This window comes from Ammodytes marinus, assembly GCF_949987685.1.
Source record: "Ammodytes marinus genome assembly, chromosome: 14".
Taxonomy (NCBI): domain Eukaryota; kingdom Metazoa; phylum Chordata; class Actinopteri; order Uranoscopiformes; family Ammodytidae; genus Ammodytes; species Ammodytes marinus.
In genome coordinates this window covers 17,412,793-17,438,771 of record NC_137218.1, presented here as the reverse complement: position 1 = coordinate 17,438,771, position 25,979 = coordinate 17,412,793, and the positions used below count along the sequence as shown (strand labels likewise).

Here is a 25,979-nt window from a genome sequence, read left to right as displayed (position 1 = left end):
GGTCAGCTAAGAACAATTTCTTATTTACTGCAAAGGCCTTGCACAAGCCCTTGCAAAGTCAACAGATAAGCTGTAGGACAGCGGGGCGCGACAAGTTTCCCGGTGATCAGATCTAATATGAAACAGAATGGAAGCGCTCCACCGAGCAATGTGCCTCCCATCTTTCCCCACCATCATGCTGCGTACACAGGTGAACAATAATCTTTGCTGGCTGCTTGCTGGATTTGCTCAGAAATATTGGGCCGTTTCAATCAAATTGTCTGTCTGTGAGTCATCTGTCTGTGGCACCTCAGGCAGAGGGAGAGTGGCTCAGAAATCACAATCTCCAATCTAACTTCTCCATTTTCAAGCTCCTGCTGTTGTGGAAAATCAGAGCAATGATGCAGACCCAAGAAGAAGACTGTCAGTAGTTTGCAGTACATAGTTAGAGGTGTTTTCTACCTATTTACTTTTTACAGGGATTGTTATCAAGGCAAGGATATGCTCAAAACTCATTGTGGTAAAACAAATGAGTTTTTTAAGTTTATGTATGTTTTTTATGTATTTTATGTTTTGATTGTGTGTTGTATTCTAATAATCAAATGTTTTTTGGGTGTGCTTTTCATACAAGCCTGTACAGGTTTCCAATGTACATGTACTTATGTATTATCATTGTTTTTAAGTTTGTGAAATAAAACTAACTTTCATTAGTTTGTACGGCATGCGTCTGACTGTATTGGAAAGCAGAATTGTTTTGTAGTTGTTCAAAAGTGTCTCACTCGACCACTGCGGTGAAATGACATCTGAGCGAGATTATAGTATGATGAGATGATTAAATAGTGGCGCACACTTTCGGACAGACCTTTCCAAAAGGCATTCATAGTTTTGTGCTGGTTTTTATACACAAAAAAACCTTGTTGAAAGAGAGAAGCTCCAACCCTGCTCATGTTCTCATCCCTGCAAACCTGGCCTATCTCTGAAACGATTGTCAGACGCAGCCCCCCCCCCCCTTAAATTCCGAGGAAGGGAGGGAGGAAGGGAGGGAGGGAGGGGGTTCCAGGTGCTGTTTGACCATATGACAAGCCCTTCAATTGTCACCTTTAATCTGTGAAACAGTGGCATAAAGTCTTCAGTTGCTTTAGGCGGTTCTTCAACAAATAACCCTGATGATGTCATTGTGGGAATGGTTTGGATTTGGAGTTTGACCCAAACAAGAAGCTAAAATTCAAGATATTTCAGCTGTTTCCAATTTGACCATGCATTCACTTTGAAAAAAATCTGTCTCCTGGGAGTCCTCCAACTTTATGAAAGTAAATCTTGGGGAAGCACATCTTTAAACACGTCACATTCTATGCAGGATCACACTTCTCTGCCAAGGACAGAGTGAAACCATTTCAGAAGGTCTCTTATCCCCCCTCCTTGCCTGCAAACACACATGTACCTGTCCCACTGGTTAACCCCCACCCACCACCACCATCCGTCCACCCACCCGTCCACCCACTCACACCCTCCACACTTGAATGCACACAGGAATGCAAGGGGAATGACACAATCCACCAAATGCTAAAACCTGGCCTGCATGGTCTGCTCTGGGCTCAACAGCCGCCCTAATGAATGGCTATTCAGACGAGCAGACAAAGCTGAGGCTAGATTTGTACTATACGGCGGGGTCAGGGGTCACACAAAGCACTGACAGAAGTAGAAACCAGAGATGAATGCCCGATTCTCTTTCCAACACTGATTCACTCCCGAGTCCCGACACAGTGATTTGTGCAAACCAAATCACAATGTGTGTACAAAAAACGTAACAAAAACCCCCCAGATGCTTACGAGACCAGTTACTCATTGTTATTTATCTCCACAAGCGCAGGTCTGTACTTTGTGGGCCACACGAGAGCCGTAGAACAAGAGCAATGAGTCAGTAACACAGAAATAATCAAAGTACATTAATCAATGAACCTAAACACTTCTTGAAACCCTGGCAGCCTCGCCTGGTTATGGCAGCTTTGGAGAAACAGGGGAAAAAAATGGTGTGTGTGTGTGCGCACACTTTTAAAGGCATCTTTGTGAGGACCAGTCTTCTAACCATCGGAGTGAGGACTTTTTAAGTAAATGAGGACATTTTTCCTGGTCCTCACTTCTTCAAAGGGCTTTTTCAGGGTTAACAGTAGATTTTTTAAGGTTCAGGTTAAAATTAGGGTACGGGTTAGGCATCACGTTTTGATCGTCAGGGTTAGGGGCAAGGGAATGCCCTATGTAAATGAGTGTCCCCACAAAGATAGAAGTACAATAATGTGTGTGTGTGTGTGTAGTTAAAGCTTATGTTGCGCTATAAGCTGCTCCTTAGCCTGAGGCAGAGGAGAATAAAAGAACATCTCTTCATGATTAAAAGGGCTAAGGACCAGGAAGAAGAAACATAGGAGAGGACAAGCTTTGAGCCCCTGGGGTAAAGGCTCTCTGCAGAGACAGAAGGCAAAAGAGGAAAGGCTTCGATAAAGCAACGCTGGGGGAATGCAAGGGGGCTCACTCCTCGTTTGCAGTCTCCTGTTTCCCCCTCATTATTAGAAAGCCGACGGTATAGATGAGAGGCTGCAACGAGAGCCACAGAGAGGACAGAAAAAATACCCCATTAGACACTGGACTTGGATAGTTCTGCTATGACGGTTGACAGTTAAGGCCGGTGTATTATTGAACCAAAGATAAAAGCAAGACATCAGGGTACAATTTATGAACTTCACATCTGCGGGCACAGAGATGAAACTCAATGAGACAATAAAAGGCTCAGGAAAAAAAATACAGAAAAGAAACGCAGTGTTTTGGCAAAGAGTGAGCTGCTTTGTTGTGTGCCGACTCGCTTTGAATTTCAAGTCGCCGTGTGTTCACTGGAAAAACAACAGCGTGTCAGGTAAATTATGGTTGATTTTCTCTGTCAGGTGAGATAGGAACTTCCAAAGATGTCTGCGCTATGGCGTCCACAATACATTTGTGCTGTCTTCATGCTCTGCTTGAAGCGAGATTGACTTTGATGAGACTGAATATCTACAGAGACAATCAGAAATGTTAATAAGCAGAAAAATGAGTCCTCGATGGTAAACACTGGTGTGTATCTTTATTATGAATACTGAATACAGATGAGCCTACACACAGAACAGTAATCAAAACATACTTTTATCTATTCATTATGTCAAAGATAATCTTATTGAGATCTTCAATATGAGGACCACATTTCCAACAATCGTTTAAGGGATCTCTCAGACTCTTGCATGACAATACCAGTGTTTTTGATACAGGCCTACATGAAGGTATGTTAGCAGCCATTGCCACCACCTTATGTTTTCTTTGCCTTAACCAGACGTAATCATCACATTTGAATGGACTTTTAATGCCTTTGCATTGCCCTATAAACCCCAAGAAAATGCTCACTTATGATGAAAATGCCATCTTAACATTTGTCACTTCTTATTAAGAAAGGTAATTTTGATTGTGATGCAGAGAGAAATCCAAATGGCCAAGTGAAAAATAGAAAAACACAAAAACAGCATGAGGTTAAAACCATTTAGAAAAAAGGAATATGCATTTTGTATTCAACACTGTTGTTTAAGTACAGTTTGGACTTCATTTTCCTGATTCACACCCTACCCTACTACCCTGGGAAAAGTATACACCCCTGAAATGTCAAAAAGGCTGGTATTATCCTTCCAAGAGATGCTGCAAAGTCTTTGAGAAATACTTTGACATTTTGAACTCCAGTCTGTTTTTCCTCTTCAACAAGCACTTGTAATAACGTGTGTGTGAGTGTTTGGGGGGGAGATAACTCTGCTAATCAAACAGCAGCTCAGCACTGTTATTAGCATTCCGCCCTGAAACCAATGGATACTACTGGCTGAAAGTCGGCCAGTAGCTCTGTTGGGATTTCCAAGCCAAATGTTTGTGTAGCTTTTGGTCAAAAGCAGAAGCACTTTACTGACCACACAACTGATGAAGGGAAATCCTGTACTAAACTTCCAAATGTCAAAGTAACCCTTTAATGTACATTTAAATGAGAAGTATCACTTAGGAGTGATTTCTGCTCGATAAAATTGGCATTTAAGTCCACAAAGACGACTGAATGGCACTGGAAGATGGCGGAATACAGAATAAGGTAATTAAAAGTGTGTCCGTTATATGAAGAAAAAACAGTTTGAGGCCAGACTGACGGTAGATTCCTCGAAGGAACTATACAGCGTTTTCTTGGTTCCGAGTCCACTTGGTCCGTCAATTCAGCCTGACTATAATGCAAGTGAGCTGCCGGCAGAAACACAGGCAGTAGACATCACCCAGCACACTCCAAGAGAAACATATGGAGTGAATGGAGATTACAATTCACTCCTGAAATGTCAAAAGTGCAGATATGTTTGTCTGTGTCTCTCTTCCCCTCACATGTTGGTGAGGGGGAGAGGCAGACTGGGGAAGATAAGAAGTCTGGTTAGGTCACGTCAAGCGCTCCCCATAAAGTCCACATTACACATCACACCTGAGTAAAGAGTAGGTCATGGTGAACTCAAATGGGAAGAAAAAAAGAAAAATCCAACGGTTAAAATGTTCAGTCTTGTGAAAGGTATCTATCGTAGTAACATAATCCAGATGGATTTAATGCAAGATGCCCAGGGTGAAAGCAGTTCTCATTCATAATTACACAACAATATGAAAATAAAATCCTGGGATTTTAGCGCTGGCATTTCTTTTCGTCTCATTCTGCAACTTTTTCTTTTATTGGGACATCAACGCAGTCAACTGACTGTTTTCCGTATGACATGATACAACAGAATGTATGAGCAGTCTTCTCTTTGTTTAGCACAGCTATTGGGTCCTAACCACAGGTGGATTTAAAAACATTGACCGCAAACTGTAAAAATTAGTCAAGTCAGCTTCCTCCCATGGTCACTGTGGGAGACCGGGACTCCGCGTGTACTCTGGACGACTCTCTCATCCTGATGGGAAAGTCATCTTTAGTCTTTGATTTTTCTTCTAAGATTCCTTGTTCAAAGTGGGTCACAGAGGAGGATCCAGAGTGCTCTCTGTGTGCGCTGGTGTTCACCTCCAGGTGAGGAGACAGGGAAGCTAGAAGGCCACAGTTGCAGTGTTCTTGTTCCGAAAGGTCATCGTCTGGATGCTGGAGAGGATTTTCCTCTGATGGCCGGCCAAAGTCACTCCCATGTGCAGCAGATCCCTAAACACAGACGGACAAATTATTAAAAGCTCTGAATTTGATCCACATTTATATACTGTATATATTAATAAAATAAAATAATGAAAACAATTTCAGCTATAAAATCTTTGCTCCCTGGGCTTCCATAGTCTCTCATATTAAGATTTAAAAAGAAATTGCACTTTGGGAAATTGTACCTATTTATGTCATTTTACCTAGTTTGCAATTGTCGACTACAACAAGCTATGGGACTAGCTGCCCGTAATTATAGCAAGGGAGAGTGAATTGAAAAGGGATTTTTTTCCCTCAGAGATAAGTATAACTTTAGATAAGACAAAAGTCAAGTAAGGGAACTGACTGTGTGGTGATCTGGGCCAGCTGGTCCACGGAGCTCAAGCCGGCCTGCAGGAAGCTGTCCTCGTAGCGCTCCATCTTGATGGCCCTGAGCCATTCCCCCACCGAGGCGCACGCCGACAGGGCTAAAGGTGCACGCTGGTCCAGCAGGGGGTAGGACGGCCTAGGGATAACGGAGCAGAGAAACAAAGAGCAATTTACACACACAGTCGCCGACAACAACGGTGAGGAAGCTTATATATATATCCTGTAGCAGCATTCCAGTCCACAGGCAGAGGTATAATCTGAGGCTTGAGTGACTGACAGGGACAAACAAAGGGCTCTGTCAGGAGGGTGGAGTGTCCTCTGCTGTATGCAAGCAGATGACAGGCAGAATGTGGAGGAAGGGAAATGGGCCCAGCAAGTGGCTGACAGTTCACAGCAGGACACTAAGGTACTACATAAGAACAGACAGTAGGAGGGCAATGCCAGTTCTGACACGAGAACTTAAAATGGACACTTAGACAAGACACATTACGAAAGGACAGACATTCTTCCTTTTTTTTCACCTTTATTGGATAGTTTTTAAGCACAGTGTTGAAATGGGGAGAGATTGGGAAGGCATGCAGTAAACGGCCCAGGCCAGAGTTGAATCCTGGTCAGCTGCAACAAGGACGTATGTCCGTTTCCACCGGGCGGGTCGGGTCGGAGCGGCTCAGAGCGGGACAGCTCGCTTTTAAGAATCTTGGTGGTGTTTCCACCGCCGACCCTACCCTTACTAGTAGGGCGGGGTTTAGGCTGGACTGCGATAGCCGGCGCCAGAATATGGGTCAAACTATCGGGCTGTGGAACAACTGCTGGTCAAGCCAGCGGTCTCTAGTTTTTGCTTGGTCAAACCAGTCGCTTCTTTATTTATTCCCCCCGTGTTGTGAGCGTATTACGCCGGTAAATGCACAGAGACGGCTCGGTGCAAGCCAACAGAGACAGTGAGCGAACAGCGCTGGCTGCGGCAGCTACGTGACATAGTAGCACTGGGACGGATTAATTTAATGAAAAGGAAAAACACCACACAATAAACAGTGCTGCGCTCACTATTTCGCCAAAACACAAAACTCTCTTCAGTCTTGCCGAGGTGACTACACACGGCGGAAATGATTCTTTCGACCTATCAATGGACGGCAGTGTGTAGCGCCACCTTTTCGGCACCTTTTCAGGCGGCTGGTACCCCAAAGGAGGAGTACCAAAAATGGGAGCGGCTCAGAGCGGTTAGGCTCGCTTATATCCGTACATTACCCAACTTTTGGCAACTGGAAAGCCAAAATAATCGGATCGAACCACTCCGACCCGACCCGCTTTACTCGGTGGAAACGAGGCATTAGCCTAAATGGTACGCACTCTACCAGTGAGCCAACAGGGTCATGCAAACACAGCTGCAGACTCACCCTGCTCCGTCTTGAGCCACTATTTTCAGCGATGCAGGGTTGCGGATCAGCTTGTCCAGAGCGCTGACGAGGTCCGCGAAGCGAGGGCGCGCCGAGCGGTCCTTCTGCCAGCAGTCCAGCATCAGCTGGTGCAGGTGGGTGGGGCAGTCGGAAGGCGGGGGCAGCCGGTAATCCTGCTCAATGGCATTGATAACCTGATTGGCAGAAAAATAATCACTATTCAAACCAATGCATTAACTTAATCTTATTTCAAAATCTATTTAGAGTTGCAATCAGGAGAGAAATAAACAACCATGACCTTAAATGTGGCCTTTATGACTGTGTTGCTTGACAATCTCATAATTAACTTGCAACAGAACCAATAACTTTTTGCTTCAACTTACGTCCTGATTGCTCATGTCCCAGTATGGTCTCTCTCCAAAGGACATGACCTCCCACATGACAATGCCATAGCTCCACACATCTGAGGCAGAAGTAAACTTTCTGAAGGCTATAGCCTCCGGTGCTGTCCAGCGGATTGGGATCTTGCCTCCCTGCAAATAATGGTAAATGTTAAATTGAATTCACTTATAAAGCGCTTTTCCCTGGTTTTTCACAGACCCAAAGCACTTTGTATTGTTTTGTACACATTCACATAAACATTTGTGAAATAAATGTATGAATCTGAATTGCTACAGAAACGTACAGTATAATCCCATCTGACAAGCACATATACTGTAGCATATAATAAAAGTGTTTTTTTTTGCTCCTGTATTATCTCAAGAGGATTGTCATCTCACCAGAGAGCTGGTGTAAGTCGGGTCAGAGGAATTCTCCTGAAGGAATCGGGAGAGGCCGAAGTCGGACACCTTGCACACCAGGTTGCTGTTTATCAATATGTTGCGAGCGGCCAGGTCTCGGTGGACGTAGCTCATCTCTGCCAGGTACTTCATGCCCGAGGCGATTCCTCGCAGCATGCCCACCAGCTGGATGGGTGTGAACTGGCTGTCGTTCAACTACGGAGCAGAAAAAAAACATTGAGAGGAGCGGTGGTGTTTAAGCATAGGCCGGTTTGAAATGTCTGGGTAAAATACAACCATCCCCTCCTCTCCCTGGCTGAATACATATTGTTTTTAAATGTTGAACAACATATTATAATATATTGCCAAAGTTAAACAGAATATTCCAAACATTAATAAACTTGTATGAAAACATAATACAGTACCTTACTGAATTAGTCCATAACATTTGTTTTAAATAAAAGCTGTCCTTTAAGTGAGCAGCTCAACAAGGCTTTTAGAGACATGCTCACTTACTGCACATTTCTCTTTTAGTAAAGTTATGATGCAGTACTATTCTTGTCATTAATAAACTAGATTTATAACATCCTGTATCCTAGAAGGGTATGACACAAATAATAGTGGTTTTGAAACCTTGACTTTTATTCCTTGAAAGCGGACACCTTGCCCATGCCTAGATGTCTGTATGAGTGTATCAGTGTGTGTTCTGTGCGGCACACTGACCCGTAGGAAAGAGTCCAGAGCTCCGTTCTCCATAAACTCTGTGAGGATCATGACTGGACAGCTGGCAGTGATGATCCCCTCCAGGTGAATGATGTTGGGGTGCTGGAACTGGCCCATGATGGACGCTTCGGAAAGGAAATCCCGCCTCTGCTTGTCAGTGTAGCCTCCCTTCAGTGTCTTGATGGCTACGTAGTTTTCCTTTTTCCCTGGGACCTTCAGCCGTCCCCGACACACCTCCCCAAACTCTCCTGCAAGCACCCAGACACATTAACGAGGGGAACTTTTTCTTAAACACTTTTCAAACAAATTGGTAGAACGACAGTTGTCTTTGGCAGAGTAAAATGTGCTTGCGGCTAGTTTTGCCATTTGTTTTTTTCAATAAGGGCTGGTAATGTTGCTAACATATTTATCAGTTAATTGCTTTTTTTTAAACGCAGCAATATTGGATTTTGTCTACTAAAAAAAAGACATTGACACAGACAATGGTTTTAAATGTCACAGAATCAATTAGTAAGTTGGATATGTTTTAATCATTTTAATTTGAACGAGGACAATAAGTAAGGCTATAAAAAAACATTTCGTTTCTGAGACATAGGTTACACATTTGTATAAAAGCATAAGGCTGGGTGGGGCTTACCAGCACCGATAACCTCTTCAATCTTGACAAAGGAAACATCAATTTCCTTGGCAAATTCTCGTACTGCCTCATTGGGGTCCTCATAGGTGAAGGGGTCGATATAGACCTTGACCCCTGCTAGAGAAAGACAAAGAGAGTCGTGGGAAAGGAAAAAGACGAAATGTTAGAGAACTATGGGCAGCAATGAGTCACATTAGAAGCTTTTTATTTTTATTTTGACGTCAGTGAGTTGAAAATCACGGCTTAGGTTTAGCATGCTGCTCCTTGATGCATTACCTTGGCCAACAAGGTACTGGCTGTTTTTGTCGCTCAGTTCTGGATCCTTCATCCGGCTTTGTCTGCTGCAGATGGAAGAGATGGGGATAAATCAAACAAGATTAGGATGGAATTGCATTTAAATGAGGAATGGATCATGTCGGACCTTATTTCTTTGGCAAGCATTCCTTATTCTTTATCAGCCCGATGTGATGCAAATCAGTGGTCTTACAATGTCACCGTTGCAATATGCAAGATGTAAGATATATATCTCTCACTAAAGTACAAACAAAAATAACACTTTGATTATTTGTATCTGATGGATGCAGGCAAGCATAGAAAAATATGGTCATTTCTTCATCCCCTGGAGAAGTGCTCTGCTCTCTTGGCTCTCCACACACACACACAGGTCAGACATCAGTTTAACTACAGACCAATACCATCTAGTCAACAGAGACACAACGCCTTGCTAAAACACTGCCATCCTTTTATTGTTGTTTTGACACAACAACTCTGCCTCGTTGAGGAGACAGCTTCCTTTGACCTAAAACCATCTCCAGCTACCTCAAACGCACAAGACACGATAGCTTGTGGTGATGGCACATTCCTGAGCCAACCCCAAAGCTTCTTCGCTGTGAGAGAAGCGACTCCATTATATTTCTGCTGGCTCAAACTCATCCCTCCAACACTGTTACAACCCTGTAGCTACTGGTTCCCTGCCTTCCTCCATTTCTCTCCCTCTCCCACCTCATAAGCCTAAAATAGCAATTATGCACCACCCTCGGTTAGTGGCAGATCTGGGCCTCCGCCACTGGTTTGTGCGTGTGTAAGTGTGTGTGTGTGTGTGTGTGTGTGTCACAAGGTCACTGCTATTGTTCTCCTGTCCTGTGGAAACAGGGTTGGGACGCCTGCATCCTGTCTCTCCCTGCCCTCTACCTCCATCTCTCTCTCTCCCTCTGAGACACACGCACGCACGCACGCACACACAGTCTCTCTGCCTTACTCCATCTGATGGCATCCAACACTATTTACTCAAACAATGAAGCCTAAGGAAAACGTTCTAATGAGCAGGATAACTTTTCGCTGTGTAAGCAAAAGGCATATCACGAGCATTGCTTTAAGTCACACAGAAAACAAATGGTGTGGGTAACAGACTGCGAATCTACTGTTGATAAGATATGATTTGTATAAACAAAAGAACAAAGCAGTGCAAAGCTGTAAAACTGGGGTCACGGTTGTTATTGGTTTTTTTCAATGCTCCCTTCTTTTCCGTTTCCTGTTATTCCGTCAGCTTCTTTCCCTCTCAAATCTATCTATTTCTCTGCCTCTTTTCCCTTTCCCTCGTTCTCACCGTATGCAGTAGGCGGCCACAAAGACGAAGGTGACGAGCAGCAACATCCCAGCTGCGATAAAGATGCCAGGTACCAAGAACTGGGTGGCGGCGTCTTGCCCTGAGAAAGGGGACAGACAAAAGAGACGAAGAAGAAAGAGAATGACACAGATATAAAGGGAGTTAGAGTAATGTATTGACTAAAACATGACAGGTGGTTTATATTGGCAGTAGAGAGAAGTATGAGAAGGAAAGAAAGGACATGACAGGATTTGTTTAATACCAAAGAGACTCAGGACAAGGACACCAACTCAAGACGAGGACGCAGAAATAACTTAATACATGCAAGGACAGATTGGGCAGAATGGAATCTGAAAAACCTTCCCAATGGAAATAAAATAAAAAGGTGTAAAAGAAAAAATAAATTGTGTAATTTGTGTGAGAAAAGTGGGCCCTATCTTACCGTCAGGAAGCGTGCGAAAAGTGGCAGCAGGACTGAAGCTGCCGTACCCGGCCATGGTGCGAACCCGAACCTGCACGTCATACTGCGAGGCCCGGCGGAGATCAGACAGCACGGCCTGGTTTCTGTTACTCTCGGTGTAGTGGCACTGGTCTTCACTGCGTCGCTCCTGCCATATGAAAAGATGAGTTAGCTAAAAGGGTCATGTATGGGGAATTATATATTCAATGTTATCATTGTTAAGTCTTGGAGGGGAAAACTTGTTTTGAGTGTCTTGTGCATCAGTGGTACGATGGCGCCTCGGAGTCAGGTGTTGTGTTTTGGTCAAAAACACAAACCTAGACATAGAAATGTCAAAAAGACACCCCTGTGTACTGTAAACTATCACTGTAGTGATGTTGAACAGTTGACACGTGCCACACACACAAAAAAAGTCTTAATCTCAGAAATGTAATGTCAATGTCTTCAGCTGTTATACTGCTATTATATATCATTAATGGTTAATCAGTTCCTGTGTTATTGATTTAGTGTTTTTGGAAGGGGGTGGCGTTCATGGCTTTAAAATGCCAAACAACGGAAGCATACTAATTTGACTAGATGATCTATAAACTACACGATTTGACTGTGTGAAGAAATCTAAATTAAACCACTTAGCCACTACCCCATTATGTTGAGTTATTCTATTGTTCGTTTTCTAATCATGAGCCTCAGCACACCTGAAAATAAAATTGTAAAAACTGAATAGCATGTGACTTTTACCAGAAGACGTGTCAGGTAGCAGCACTCACCTTCTCACAGTAGCGTAGCTGGTACTGCAGGATGGTGTAGTGTCGCTGATCTGGGACTGACCAGTCCAGGGTCAGACTGCTCTCCGTGGAGTCACTCTTGCGAATCACAGACACTAGCGATGGCACTGCACAGACCCGCAGAAGAACTATGAATACCAGACAATTCAGACAGTTGTTTAACCTTTTCTACCTGTTCTGCTGCAGCGCTTACCGTCATGGCTCGTGGTGATGTTGACACTTTCGCTGGCAGGTTCCTTGCCGCTGAGCTGGGAGACCCCGTTGAGTGCCTGGATAGTGAAGGCGTATGTTGTGTGAGGCAGAAGGCCCCACACCTCCAACCTGCGCCCCAGCAGGCCTTGCTGCGTGGGCCGGTAGCTGACGCTGTCTCCGCAGGGGAGGCACTGGCCCTTTGGTGACCGGCACACGGAGCATTTGACGGCGTAGCGCAGATCTGTTCTGCCGCCCTCGTCCAGAGGCTCGTTCCACTCCAGGCTGAGCGTGGTGTCGTTGATCTGGGTGACAATGCTGCGCGGGGCTGACGGAGGTCCTACAGTGACAGAGAAAGACCAAAAAATGTTTTCGTTTTGATGATCCTATATTGTAAATACTGGGAATCAGCAGCAGAATATCTTTCGAAGCAATAGTGTGTAACTTCTGTCAACTACATCAAGAATTTTGAGTAATTAAAAACAACACATCTACATAAGTTAAGCCTTCCGTGATCGCGCATGGATTTTATTACTCCTGCTGTACGTTTTTTTTCTTTGCAGTAGAATCAACTGAAATATTTCTTGGGCGCTTCTTGGGATTTTCCTGACTTCCGGCACCAGTGTCGGGGGGGGGGGGGGGGGCGACGTCAGTTTGTCAATGCTGCCATATTTAGAAAATACAGAGAGAATTTTGTGAAGCTAGTAGGCTTAACCAACTTTGTTTCAACTCGTTTGGCGATGGCTTGACTGTAACTGGCATTCATGTATATGAAAAGGTTACGCACTATAGCTTTACGCTCCTTTAAAAGCAAATCTTCCTGATGAAAGGAAAAGTTCAACATTGTGGGATTATATACACATATTCGCTTTCTTGCTGAGAATGACATGAGGAGATGGATACAGATTGGACTAACCATAATAATTGGAGTTTTTGATTGATTAAACAAACAAGATATAAGATGTTCATTAGTGAGCCTTAGAGGAGAAGGTATGTGGTTTTTTCTTGTTTAAGACAACCCAGGCACGCTGCTTTCTCGTTTCCAGTCTTTTTTACGAATACAAGCCAAGTTGGCTGTAGATTCATATTTACCATACAGGTATGACTATGTTATTGGTCTTCTCATGAGCCTCTAAAGTAAGCTAATGCACGTCTCTGCCAAACATATCAAACTATTACTTTAAATGTTGTCTTTTCCTGGGCCAAATAGAAGCTTAAGTGTCACACACAGGTTTCACAAATTTCTCAACTAGTTGGAAACATTTAGCAGTCATACCCCACAATTACATATGACGATTCTTCCTTTCTTCTCGTAACTCAAAATGTCAGCAATTCTGGAGAAGAGATTTTTGACAACAAGCATCCTCCAGAATCGCTGACTCCACCTTTAATCCCTCCAGAAAGCACTAGTACTCATCCCCCACATTATTTGGTAAAACATGTCTGCATACTCTGGTGTGAAGGTATCGTTTAGCCCTGTTGAAATCATAGTGTTTAGTGTCTCTATTAAAAGCAAATTATAATCTCTGCAGTGTCATTTTGCTGCGGCTTTACCTTTCCATGACCCACACAGACCATTTGTTTGAGTTCATCCGTATAAGCTGAAAACATTTTATTCAGTCTGCACATGCAGTCAGCAAGCATAACAATGCTCCTGCAGTGGCTTTGCATTGCAGCCCGAGCATACGTGTCCCAGAATTTAACTGGTGCAATAACATTTGTCTGAAACTGGATGATAATGATCACCGTCTGAAAAATTGTAAGGAGATAGCTATTGCCTCAAGCCAAGCATAGCTAAACAGCAATGCCACTTCTGCGACTGAGTGGATGAATTTCTGTTCTTGCCGAGGAGACAGAGCTTTGTCACTGAGCCTGCAGCTAACTTAAGTGCTAATAGTGTTCTCATTGGAAACCCAAGTGGGGCAGCTTCATAGTCAATCTGGGTGTGAATGAATTCTGAACGCAGCAAGTGGGAATGGGGATTTTTTTTTAGAGGCGATACATTTTATGACTTAACAATCAGGACCCACTTTATTAAAATCACCAGGGATGTCACAGTAATGTGAAACACGTATTTTCAGGGGGAAAGGTCCATGGGATTTACAGATGGCGCAGCTGGTTTGGCAATTTTGCATACAAATTGAAAGCACAAGGGAAGTGCGGAATTTCAGAAGCAATCCAGTACAATGACAGAATATATAATAGGAATTGCCTAATTTAAGTGATTAATAATTAAGATAAAGCATTTGCAATTAAAATTATCAGTAAAAAGGGTGGATTTTAAATTCTAGTTGGCACTGATATCGCACCTGTTAAAAACAGGAACTGTCAACAGCCAGACGCCTTTTCACATTGTTTTTATGGCCATCCCTAAAGAGTAGCACCTAATTAAAAAGTCCCTACTATTCACACAACTAACTTGCTGCTCAATTGAAAATCTGCATGGAGGTGTCACTTAAAGGCCAGGACACACCAGCCCGATAATCGCCGTCGTCAAAAAAAAAGACGAATCTGTTTGGTGTGTGCCGTGACGTCGGCCGACGTAGAGGTCGTCGGGCTTGTTTTGAGCCTGGCGGCCGCCGATTGAACATGTTCAATCGGCGGCCGACCGTCTTTCATTTGGAGCAATTTGATTGGTGGAGGGCTAGCGAATCAGTGAAGCCCGGAAGTGAGGCGGGTAGCACAAACAGCTAACAACAGCTAGCCATCGTTTTAATGTGTTTGTTCGTTTCGTTTTGAGAGTACTCACATGCATCAACCCTTGTTGACTGCTCGACACCATGCTCGACACTCTCTGCTAAAAATTGTGCTCTTATGGTCCATAAATATAAATACGTATTTCTATCTATGTTTATGCTCTAGAGAGATGTCCAATCATTTCCGGCTTTCGTATTTTTTCGGGCCACAATACAGATTAGCGCCGCCTGCTGTTGTGGAGACATACGTCCCGCGAGTGTACGGAAAATAAACAGTCGTCTCGGTGTGTTCTTTGGCCGCGACAGGAAGATTGGAGCTTCCTGAAACGGCCGACTCCATTTTTTGCGTAGTCGGAACATGTCGGACTGGTGTGTCCTGGCCTTAAGACCATCAATGCCTCCTCCACCTTTTGAGTGGAAGCCCTTCCCCCAACAACCTGTCACAAAAGACATGCATCTCAATGCCCAGCAATGGGACAAAGAACTCAAAGCAGATTAGAGGGGTTTGGTTTAATGACACCCGAGGATAGCAGAAATAGCACCAGAGGCGTTGAAAACAAAGTGATGATGTGCAGGGGAAGGTAGTGAGTGAAAACAAGCAAGGAAGTACTTGTGTTGCTTAGCACCTCCATATTTGCATGTGGATTCGTGCACAAGTACTGTTTTCAGTATACTTACTGGTGCATGGGGAGTCGGGAGTGTCGGATTCTGCGCGAAAGTTCCCCGCACGACATGTACACAGCAACGCCCCTCTGTCGGTGGCTTGGCTGAACCTTGGACAGCCTGTGCACTGACCCTCAGTGGCCGACTTGAACTGACCCACAGGACAGGCTGAGGAGGAAGGAAAGGATGGAGGGAAAATTAAAATGGCTTCTTAATTCTGGCCACGGCCGGTGTGAATACAACATCTACAGCGTCCCAGACAGACCTGGGTCAAACTGAATTGACAAATAGATTTCAGTTTTTTTTTTCAAAGCACTTTCAGGTGCCAGATGGTACAGACGGAGACGTGTACCGAGGGGTTAAAAACAGAAGAAAATCATAGTAATACATTTGATAGTATTAAAGTAGCCATTAATTTAGTTTAAAGAAACAGACTGGTGTCTATTTTATAGACTCATTTAATTTATTTATTTATTTTAAATATAAAAAAAGAAAAAAAAGACGTAAAAACTGATAATGATAGTTGTTAGTTTCCTCTCTAGTCTCCTTTCTGATCCAATGATCAGCTTCGGCACAACAACACGATACACACAAGATTTAACACACCTACACTTAAATGCAAAACACCAGATATAATACAATCAGAAATCCTGTAACAGTATGTGTTAAGTGAGGCTGTTGAAAGAATAATACAATACACATTCACACCCAGTGGAGCATTGTTGTAGTCAAACTGTCATGTTTCGCAGCGTGAACACACTCTGGCCTTTCAGACTGACATTGTGCCTACTGGATTTTTCCCACATTCGAATTTTACCTGTTCAAAGTTATAAAATATACTACATACTGTACTGTAGATGCATGTTGGAAAATCAAATGGAAGGATGCTTTTGAGCTCATATTTCACACACATTATGCTGGAATTACAGCATCAGCCTGTTACTATTGGTCACTAAAGAGTGGACCTCGATGAATGCAGCTGTAGGCTATAAATATTTAGCACTTGTTCTGAAATCTATCAAGGGACTGAATTAAATAACAATATCAAAATACTATTCAAACTTTTCACTTTGGCCTTGGAAGTTTCAATTGTGAAGATTGATGTGAATCATTTCTAGAGTTCTTTATTTTTTTGCCAGCAGCTAACACTTTGTGGTAACTTTACATCTATCTGGGAATATTTAGGGTGTCATCTTGCACCCTTTTGTATTATATTACATTGGTAAAGCTCTCCTGCACATGTTGGAAGTATGTATTGCCTGCTAGAGCTTTACTTTAGAGATGTAGTTTAAATATTCTAATCAAGCACATCTATAAACACTGCATCAACCTGAGAGCATTCACAAGGACTGTGCTTGAACCAGAAAATGTATTGTCTGTGGGAGATAACGTCATTACAGATTATAAAATTAGTTTGATTGTAAACCCATGAGTCAATTCCATTTTCTGAATTAGCCAGCCTACGAAGCAAATGAACTGTTCAGTCTCACCGTGAAGGCTATTTCCCTTTATGTTCTAGTGAGTGTTTTCTTCCACACAGCACCCTTCGGTGTCGCTGAACGCTGCAAAATGCCAAACTCACTTCACCAGTAGCAAAAAGTCCGAAATTACATTTTTTGTCATGAAAAATCATTATACCTTCCAGAGAGATCAAATCGAATCGCAGCTTCAAACGCAGACAATGCAAACACACATTTTCCTGAGGAAATGTAACACTACTTCTTATGTTTCTTTGTTTTTTAATGCACATTTATCCTTGTGTTGGTGTCATGCATTGTGGATGTGGATGTGTGTCTGTGTGTGTGTGTGTGTGTGTGTGTGTGTGCATGCTTGTACAGGCATCCTTGTGAGGACCAATTCAAGCTTTTACCCTCGGAGTGAGGAAATGTTTGAAAAGTGAGGACATTAAGCCTGGTCCTCACTTCTTCAAAGGCTTGTTTGTGGGGTTAAGATTAGGTTTTAAATTTCCTGACGTGAATTTATTAAGGATGCATTGTCCGTTAACGTCCGCTGCTTTTCTAGTCGGCACCAGAATTGCCCACCACTTGGACTGTAGCTACATAAAATGTGTGAGAATTAACGTGTGTGTAGGCCTAGGTGTGGGCTAATAAAAGAGAGAGAAAGCTAAATAGGTGAGCGCAGAAAGCAAAGCAAAAAGGTTTTCATGTTTACTCTCGTTCGTCAGATGTGTTTTTTTCTTTTTCCTCCCGTCAGCTGTCATAATACTGTCTTTACGCATGGCGGTGGAGACGAACACAAAACAACACACAACGGGACTCCGCGGCCCGGTGATAAGGAAACAGTAGCCTACACTAAGGTTTAACAAGAAACTTCATAAAGACACTTAAAAAAAACGATCTCTGCCCATACAAAAATCGTGCTGAATCTTCCTGCAGCACGGAACAGGCAAACGGCCCTAGTGTGAGTGGGCCCTAAGGTGGTGGTTAGGGTTAGTGTGAGAGTTGGGGTTAGGCATTTAGTTGTGATGGTTAAGGTTAGGGTAAGGGGCTACGCAATGCATTATGTCAATGACTGTCCTCACAAAGATAGAAGTACAAGAGTGTGTGTGCGTTTCTGTGCGTCTGCAGTGTTGGTACACGCGGCTTGTTAATTGGACTCATTAGGCGGAGCTGCAGCAGGGCTCCGGAGAGAATCATCCTGCTCATTTTTCCCCCCTTGTCTGCTTTGCTTTGAAGTTCTCAAAGCGATCTGATCTTCACCTTTTCCCTTCTGTGGCTCCCTTCACCTCCACAGCCCTCCTGTGCTCCTTCTATCTCAGCTCAACCATTAGTTTGTCGCAGCAGTCGGCAGTTGACCCTGCACTTCCTCTGTGAGATAAGTGCTGCTCCACCTGACCCCTCTCCGTCCCCCTCCCCACTGTGTCACAGCCGTTCCCCCTGCCCCATTAACTTCCTCAGCCTCTGGCTTCCTCTTGAACACTTTCGACCCTCAACTGAACCCCACCCTCATCTTACCATTGTTTTCTTGTTTAGTCTGCCTGCTCTGCAGTGTACAAGGGGTGTTTTCTATATACATACTTGTACATGTGGCCAAACCTAGCCTTCTCTCTTACCTGTGCATCTTGTGTGTCCTTCTGCTGGCTCAAATCCTGGCAGGCAGGCGCAGGAGGTAGTCGGCTGGCCCACCCACTGGCCATCTTCCCCGCAGAAGAGCTTAGGCGGCCGGGGTCGGGGCCCCTGCTGACCGGCGTGCTCCACACACACACCCTGCGCCTCTTGCACCAAAGTGCGGGGAACAGTCACAGGGAAAGAGGAAAGGGCACTGACCAGGGGAGGACACTTCTTGAAGAACACTCGGACAGACAGCAGGGCCATGCAGGCGCCCTGGGCCTGAAATGCCAAGTAGAAGCCTCTCTTAGACAGAGGGCCCAGTCTTAAGGTCTTCACATTAAATTTCCGCTCCCCGCCCTTCCTCAGGAGAAAGTCCGCAGCCACTGTGTCCACCTAGGACAGGAAGAAAGAGAACAGATCTTACATAATGGGCCACATTCCAACACACAGTTCAGTCTTAGAACAGACCAGCCTGGCGCTTTTGCATGTTTTAGCCATTTTAGCCCCATTAACTAGACATCACATATGCTTTACATTATTGAACATTCTCCAAAGCATAACACTGTGGTTTTAGATTGATTTACTACCTTCCTGGCAGCCTTTGTTTCCCCATTTGTAACAGTGCGCTTTGAAACTAAACTTGCAGGGGCTTGAAACGTGCTTGGGAGAAAGTAATTCATCACAGCGAACATTTCATCACTTTTATTTTTCTGTCAGAGTAACATTATTAAGTGGTGATGAAGTCGAGGAGCAGGCAGGCACTGTTCCAAGACCTCTCGTTTGCGGTGTGTTTAAGGACGCTGCAAATCCTGAGGTTTGACGACGAGATGCCGAAGAGGCACGGAACTCATAAGCTATGTGTTTGGAAAATGAATCTCAGAAGATAAACAATATGCAAACACGCAGGCCGGGAGACAGATTTAAAGCACCGACAAGCAGGGTTTTCTCAAAACAGTCCTCCAACATAACTTCGAAATAATATAAAAGTGATCAAATGTCAACTGAGATACACAAATAACTAAGGCAACTCTGCAAGCAGATTTTGTAAACTAATAAATGGAGCCCAGCTGTACATTGACAGTCAATCTAAAAACTTGGCCATGCTTTGATAAATTGTCAGCAGTATCTAACAGCACACATACATCATAAATAATTGGACTAAAAATGTAAGACAACCAGTAAAGTCCCGTAATGAAATGTGGTGAAGGGCACGCAAATCCTGCCTTATTTTCAGGATATTCACTTATACTGTCAAAGGGAAACCTTATGTAAAGACACAATTCCCAATAATATGGAAATGATGCACTGTAAAGGGTACCTTAGTGATTTCATATTGATCTACCATAAGGCTGGGGGACTGTGGGTGTTTTTTATGGTCAAATTGATGCAGCAATGGCCAAAATGTCCATACTTTTAGTATAAAACTCCCAGTTTCAGTTAGGGGCGGCAGTGGCGAAGTAGGTAGGGCGGTCGTCCACTGGATTGCAGGGTCGGAGGTTCAATCCCACGACTCCCCCGCCAAGTGTCCCTGGGCAAGACACTGAACCCCACATGGTTCAGAGAGCGCCTTGCATGGCAGCTACATCGTGTATGAGTGTGTGTGAATGGGTGAATGTGGTAAGAAATGTAAAGCACTTTGGGTCTGAGAAAATCGGCTAAAAAGCGCAATACAAGTCAAGTCCATTTACCATTTAAAAATGTTCAGCTTTCAATTATCAGGCTTAATCCAGGAAAACATCAGTGTTGTCATGGCCTGAGATAATCAATTTGAGCTACATCGATCAATTAATCTCAATTCTCTGACGTGAAAAACTTCCTCCAGAGCCAAATAGGAAATGTCACAGTGGTTCTCACAGGCTGAATGATAGTAACTATGGCAAGTACAACTTATCTTCAAGGATAAGGTAGGTGGAGGACCCATTTAATGCAGATTTTCGAAATGTGTTAAAGCCTCTAAAATAATATAAATTAATTTATGATATCAAAGCAGGGTGTCTCGATAAGCTTTTACAAAAACCTGATTCAAAATAAATCATCATAAATATTGTAAAACCTAGCTTAGCGATAGTTCAAAATATATATTGTGTAATTAACCAGTAAGTACCAGAGCATAGCCCGCCTCATCTAAACCAAATATTTTTCAAATTAATCAAACTTAAATGACGATATCTTTTATTTGGATAAAAGATAAACCTAACTATTTTCAGATGCTTACTTTCATGCGTCTAACTCTCCAAATGACATAGTTAGAGGGATTTTGTGAATTTGGATTTAAAGCCTTTAAAAATACCTAAAGTATTTTCTCAAACAACCTTGGAGAGATTTTTTTCTCCAATAATAATGACATGATATGACAAAACCAAACGCAGTGGCATTCATGATTTATTGACATATAACATCAGAGTAGTGGGTGTGGCCGTACCTTGGTGTATGGGTTCTCCATCCAGGGGGGGTGTGTGGACGTGGCCTCGTTGGAGTCTGCCTGGTAGTAGTAGAGGTTAAAGGTCTCCTTGCAGCTGCGGTGATGGGTGCTTCTGGATGAACACTCCATCATGGTGAATCGCAGTTCCACGTAAACCTGAGACGCTCCCCGTCGCTGGATGAAACCACTGCGCAGCCAGTGGCTTGATGAGCTGTCTGTCTGACAGATCTGATAGGTCCTCACGATGTTGTTCTCCTCATCTAAACCGCTCACTTCCTCCCACTGAGAGCAAAGAGGAGAACAAAAGGGTTGTCAGGGTTGCACGTTACAATGACACCTGACCCAGAAAACTTGTAAACATTTTTGTGAGCCTTTTAGTATAGACCTTCATGAGGGTCTTTTATATAATGGGTCACATTAAGAGTCATATTCATCATAATAATGTTGTAAATCTTTGTTAGCCCTCTGCTGTGCTGCACCTGTCCGAGGTCAGTAGGACAGATCTGCGTAGCACTCGATTCTAATGCAGCCCAAATTAGAATCAAGGTTGTTAAATCATCAATCTGAGCTGCAGCCCAACCGGAACTCGGAATGCAAGTGTCACTTGTCAAACAGAGCACACTAATACACAAAGCATCTGAGACGGACACAGCTCTCGTCCTTCACATGTTTAGACTAAAACACAAGATTATAGAGGGAATATAACAAATATGTATCAAATGAAAACCCTCAGCGGAAACCTACATGTATTGTGGAGCCAAATGTGACAGAACAAACTCTTTCATGTTTGACTTCTGAGTCAACAGCAAACATGTTTACCAGCACTATGATCCCAAGAGCGGGAAACAAGCTAGAAATTAACATATTCGGGGCCGAATTTGAGTAGATTTGCTGAACTTGAGGCTCAGAAATTCAGTTATGTAAATATGTAAATCTTTAAAAATCCATTTGCACATGATGTGTTGAGTGAGGCAGAATACTGGTCTGAATGAATTACAGTGCAGCGGAGCACCGAGAGCCAGGTTTGAATGTCTTGAGGGGAGACTTTCCCTTTTTAATCTAGAAAAAATTAAATACTATAGACAAGACTGTGGCAGCACATATTTCTGTGGAAAAAAAGTTTTTCTGTGATGACAATGCACAAAAATATCCCAGATGGATCATCTGGATTAGGCAACAATCGTTCATAGAAATTGCTGAAATGTCTTTTGAAAGCAAATCAGAGATTTGTAAATATACAAACCTACAGATATCTAGTATCATATGAATTATCATAACATATCTGAGGCCAATCAAATTTGAGAACATAATTCATTGGAAGTGAACAACAAGAATTAATTTCTGCAGGTGTGTTTAATGAGGACACATACTTTTAACCTGTGTATACAATCAATGTTCACAACTCCAACTTTAGTTTGATACACAACAATGTCAAACCACAAAATGATATTGATTATTTGAACGCATACACTAAAGGTTTTCACATACTCTATGTGGTATCCTTACAAAAAGTTAATGTAACATCTAACATTTAACAATGACGGGTATCGGACGGGTTAGATTTGCTTAAAATATATCTACAATGAAAGCATTATACTCCTTTAATGCTAAAAAATACATAACCATAAATGATCCTCTCTCACTCATCTGCTGCCTGTCATAAATCACTGTTGTACTGTATACTCTTTACTGTAAAAAAAAACAATCCAGCCACATATCTCACAATGTGAATCTTTTGATAAACTGCTTCAGGTGATGATGGTGGTGTAAACTATTTAGAGACTGTAGGCCGGATCTTAATCAAAAGCACAGATGCATTTGTTGAGTATTTCTGTCCAGTGCCAGAAATCTCCCCGCCAGCATCACCGGAACGCTTTTCCGTCAGAGCTATCAGCAAGTTGAGCAGTTTTGGTCACTGACGCTGCTGGCAAAACTACCCGAGCAACCACTCCTCAGATGATCAAATTACAAATATGTCTTTTTCTGGCAGCCTGTATTCAAAACTGTGGGTAGCCAGTTTCTTCAACTCCAAGGTTGATGGGATATATCAAAGCATCTGCTTTCAATATACTGTGAGGGCCACATTCACTGTGGTATTTCCTTTTATTCTGTCAGTTACCTGCCATATATGGAGTTCTTTTGTAGCCAAAGTAACAAAGGAATAGCTGGAAGCCAAAAAAAGACCCAGTCACCACACGGTCCTTGTTAACACAGATAACATGGTGAAGCTGTGGTTACGTACCTCGGCTCTGGCATTTGAGAAGATGGTCCATTTCAGATCAGAAGTCTCCATCTTGGTGTTCATCAGGACCTCTGTGAATAATGAGGATATTAAAAGAAATCACTTACAGAGGGAAAATACGGCACATGAGGCTTATTTACATTCATAGCAACACGCACATGAATTTAAAATGACAGATTGAACATATTTCCAGTCCCAAGCACTCTGCCAAGTATCATCTACGGCTTATACTGGGATTAGGGGAGAAGATGAAGTTTCACCAGTCAATTAAATCTTCTGAAACATTCCCACTCCCCTAAAATTGTCCCTCCTCTCATGTTTGTTTTTACTTCCCCCATGCCCCCCTCGTGTTCCCAGCAACACACCATGCCTGTGGTCACACAGAACCCGGTCAAAAAAAAAATTGTTTGCCTTTGTAGGACCAAGAAGCTGGAACAAAAGAACTGAGGAAACATAAAGGTGGAATCAGCGATTCTGCAGCATGCTTGTTGTAAAGTTATTCTTGGCTAAATCAGTATATATCTCCTCGGAAATGCGCTCAAAAGAATCCAATGTTTAAAAGACACACACAGACAATAGTTTACAAAGATGTAGGCCCTTTCCACGTCCCGATCTTTGCTTACAATATAATTGATTCACTTGTAATCTTTTGAGGGACGAGCCGTTAGCTCACGAACAATCTGAGCTGCCATGATTGAGTATCCAAATAAAATCCAGGACCGGAACTGTATGTCACTTGATGCAGAGTGAGGTTAGGGTGAAGGGACTTCTTTTCATGAGATGACCTGGCCGTCTTAACAGATGGTCTCTGTTGAATTGTGATCTGGGGTGAGGTTTCTGTCACAGAGCGCCTTTTAGAGCCCTATATGTTCCCACTGCAGAAGCCCATCTCAAGGGTGAGGCCGTTTGGTTTTACCTATAAACAGGATTTAATGCTGCTCTCCGTTTGCCATGATCAAGGAGAGCAAAGGATGCTGGAAGAATGGAGGGGTTTCACTGTGAAATTTGTCTTTGGGGTGATTAAGATGTTTTGTTGAATTTGGCTCCCAATATAAGGCTCGACAGTAAAGTCTGGCATCCAATAACCCCACACATCAACACACAAACAACGGCTCCTGCATTAGATAGAAAAAACTAATCTTTTCACAGTTTGATTTTTCAACCATTTGTTGTATAGTTAGTGAGTATAAGCCATATTTTCCCTTCCAACAGGTTATCTATTTTGAGTCTCTGAATTTAGGGTTGCATTTGGTTTTGCTCTTCTCACCTGTTTAAAATGTGGTGTTTCCACCTACGACTTGCTTCAATCCATTTATATTTGATATTTTTCCTCTGATTTAGATTGTGTAATGAATACCTGTAGGTTGATTGGTTGCAAATTATACTGTAAATAGGATAAAGGGATACCTGGGCAAAGCATTTGCAAAGAACAGCATGAAGATTTGAAAGCTTTCAGGGATTCCTTGTGCTGTATGAATGAATATATTTTTGCACAACACCGCTCAGCATAGACACACACTTGTAGTATTTTTACAAAAATAACTGCAACGCCTACAGTTACTAATCTCTGTGATCCTGTGTAAAATGAGAGGCAATCACATTTACCACTCACCAGCCCACACCCTGATGAAATACGCATGAAGGCACAGACAAAAACTCTGATATGAAGTCAAAATCTGATTCGAGCTTCCTACCGAGACAAATGTTCGCTGCAGCTATCCAGAGAATGCTAGGAGTATAAGGGACACGGGAGACAGAAAATAAATGAGGTTAAAGTGTTTTTTTAAATCAGTAAGCGGGGCGACTGTGGCTCAGTTGATAGAGCGGGTCGGCCGATGATCAAAGGGTTGGAGGTTCGATCCCCGCCCTGCCACCTGTGTCATAGTTGTTGTGTCCTTGGGCAAGCCACTTCACCCACTTTGCCTCGTGTGAATGTCAATAGTTAGCCTGCTATCGGTGTATGAATGTGTGTGTGAATGGTAACGTGTAAATGGGAACAGGTCTCCCTTGCAAAAGAGTCTTCGGACTCAATGGGATTTGCCTGTATAAATAAAGGTTAAAAAAAAGAAAAAAGAAAAAAAAGCGCTTTGAGAAAAAAGACGAAATATATAGTGGAAATACAAAAAATATATAGTGGAAATACAAAAAATATATAGTGGAAATACAAAAAGAACGCAAGAAGGCAAGAGTTTTCAGTTGAATACATCTGCTGTAGTCTACACATACATATCTAACTCTGTTTTGCTGCTTTTCAGAAATAATTTCAAAAATTAATCAAATCACACTCTCGCTTTTTCTGCTTCTTGATCCCACTGTCAACGCTGCACAGCCAAACGACTTAAATCTTTCCCGACGCATTCCATCTCAAATGTCATTTTCTCCCATGCACAGCATATGAAAGCGGGGACTTGACTTCACTTAATCTCTGAGTTGCGTGTGCAGCAGGTTCGTTATTCTATCACACTGAGAAGCAAAAGTACCGTTAAATCAAAGACTTCTCCCTAGTCTGCAGTAGCTTTTTCCTTTTTTTTTTTTACAATGTGCACTCTCTTTACCCCCTCTATGCTAACTCCCCGTGAAGAAACACAAACATACATGCTTAGTTCTCACCCTCCTCCACTCAAAATCCACAGAAGCCCACCAGCTTAATATCAACAATCTTAGCGATAAAGAGGAAGAAAGGAAAGTACGCAGAGGATAATTGGATGGCAAAGTTCATGTCCCTCATTTAGTCTCCATCTAGTTCAATCCAGCTTCATCATAT

At 42.9% G+C, this 25,979-nt stretch overlaps 1 protein-coding gene across 2 annotated transcripts in view; it reads right to left on the bottom strand.

Moving 5' to 3' along the window:
• Positions 1-3,089: 3,089 nt before the first annotated feature.
• ephb4a (eph receptor B4a) overlaps positions 3,090-25,979 on the bottom strand; it is a 41,157-nt gene continuing 18,267 nt past the window's right edge. Inside the window, exons 2-17 of one of the 2 annotated variants that reach the window (XM_080041207.1) lie at positions 23,216-23,286; positions 20,974-21,255; positions 18,554-18,944; positions 15,496-15,648; positions 12,126-12,461; positions 11,915-12,039; positions 11,130-11,295; positions 10,688-10,787; positions 9,358-9,422; positions 9,082-9,198; positions 8,445-8,692; positions 7,722-7,937; positions 7,326-7,475; positions 6,943-7,136; positions 5,526-5,684; positions 3,090-5,188 (exon numbers count right to left, since the gene is read on the bottom strand). In XM_080041207.1, coding sequence (XP_079897333.1) covers positions 5,080-5,188; positions 5,526-5,684; positions 6,943-7,136; positions 7,326-7,475; positions 7,722-7,937; positions 8,445-8,692; positions 9,082-9,198; positions 9,358-9,422; positions 10,688-10,787; positions 11,130-11,295; positions 11,915-12,039; positions 12,126-12,461; positions 15,496-15,648; positions 18,554-18,944; positions 20,974-21,255; positions 23,216-23,286 — 2,882 coding nt within the window. In that variant the 3' untranslated portion in view covers positions 3,090-5,079. The remainder of the gene's footprint in view (positions 5,189-5,525; positions 5,685-6,942; positions 7,137-7,325; positions 7,476-7,721; positions 7,938-8,444; positions 8,693-9,081; positions 9,199-9,357; positions 9,423-10,687; positions 10,788-11,129; positions 11,296-11,914; positions 12,040-12,125; positions 12,462-15,495; positions 15,649-18,553; positions 18,945-20,973; positions 21,256-23,215; positions 23,287-25,979) is intronic. The other variant, XM_080041208.1, reaches the window with a different exon arrangement.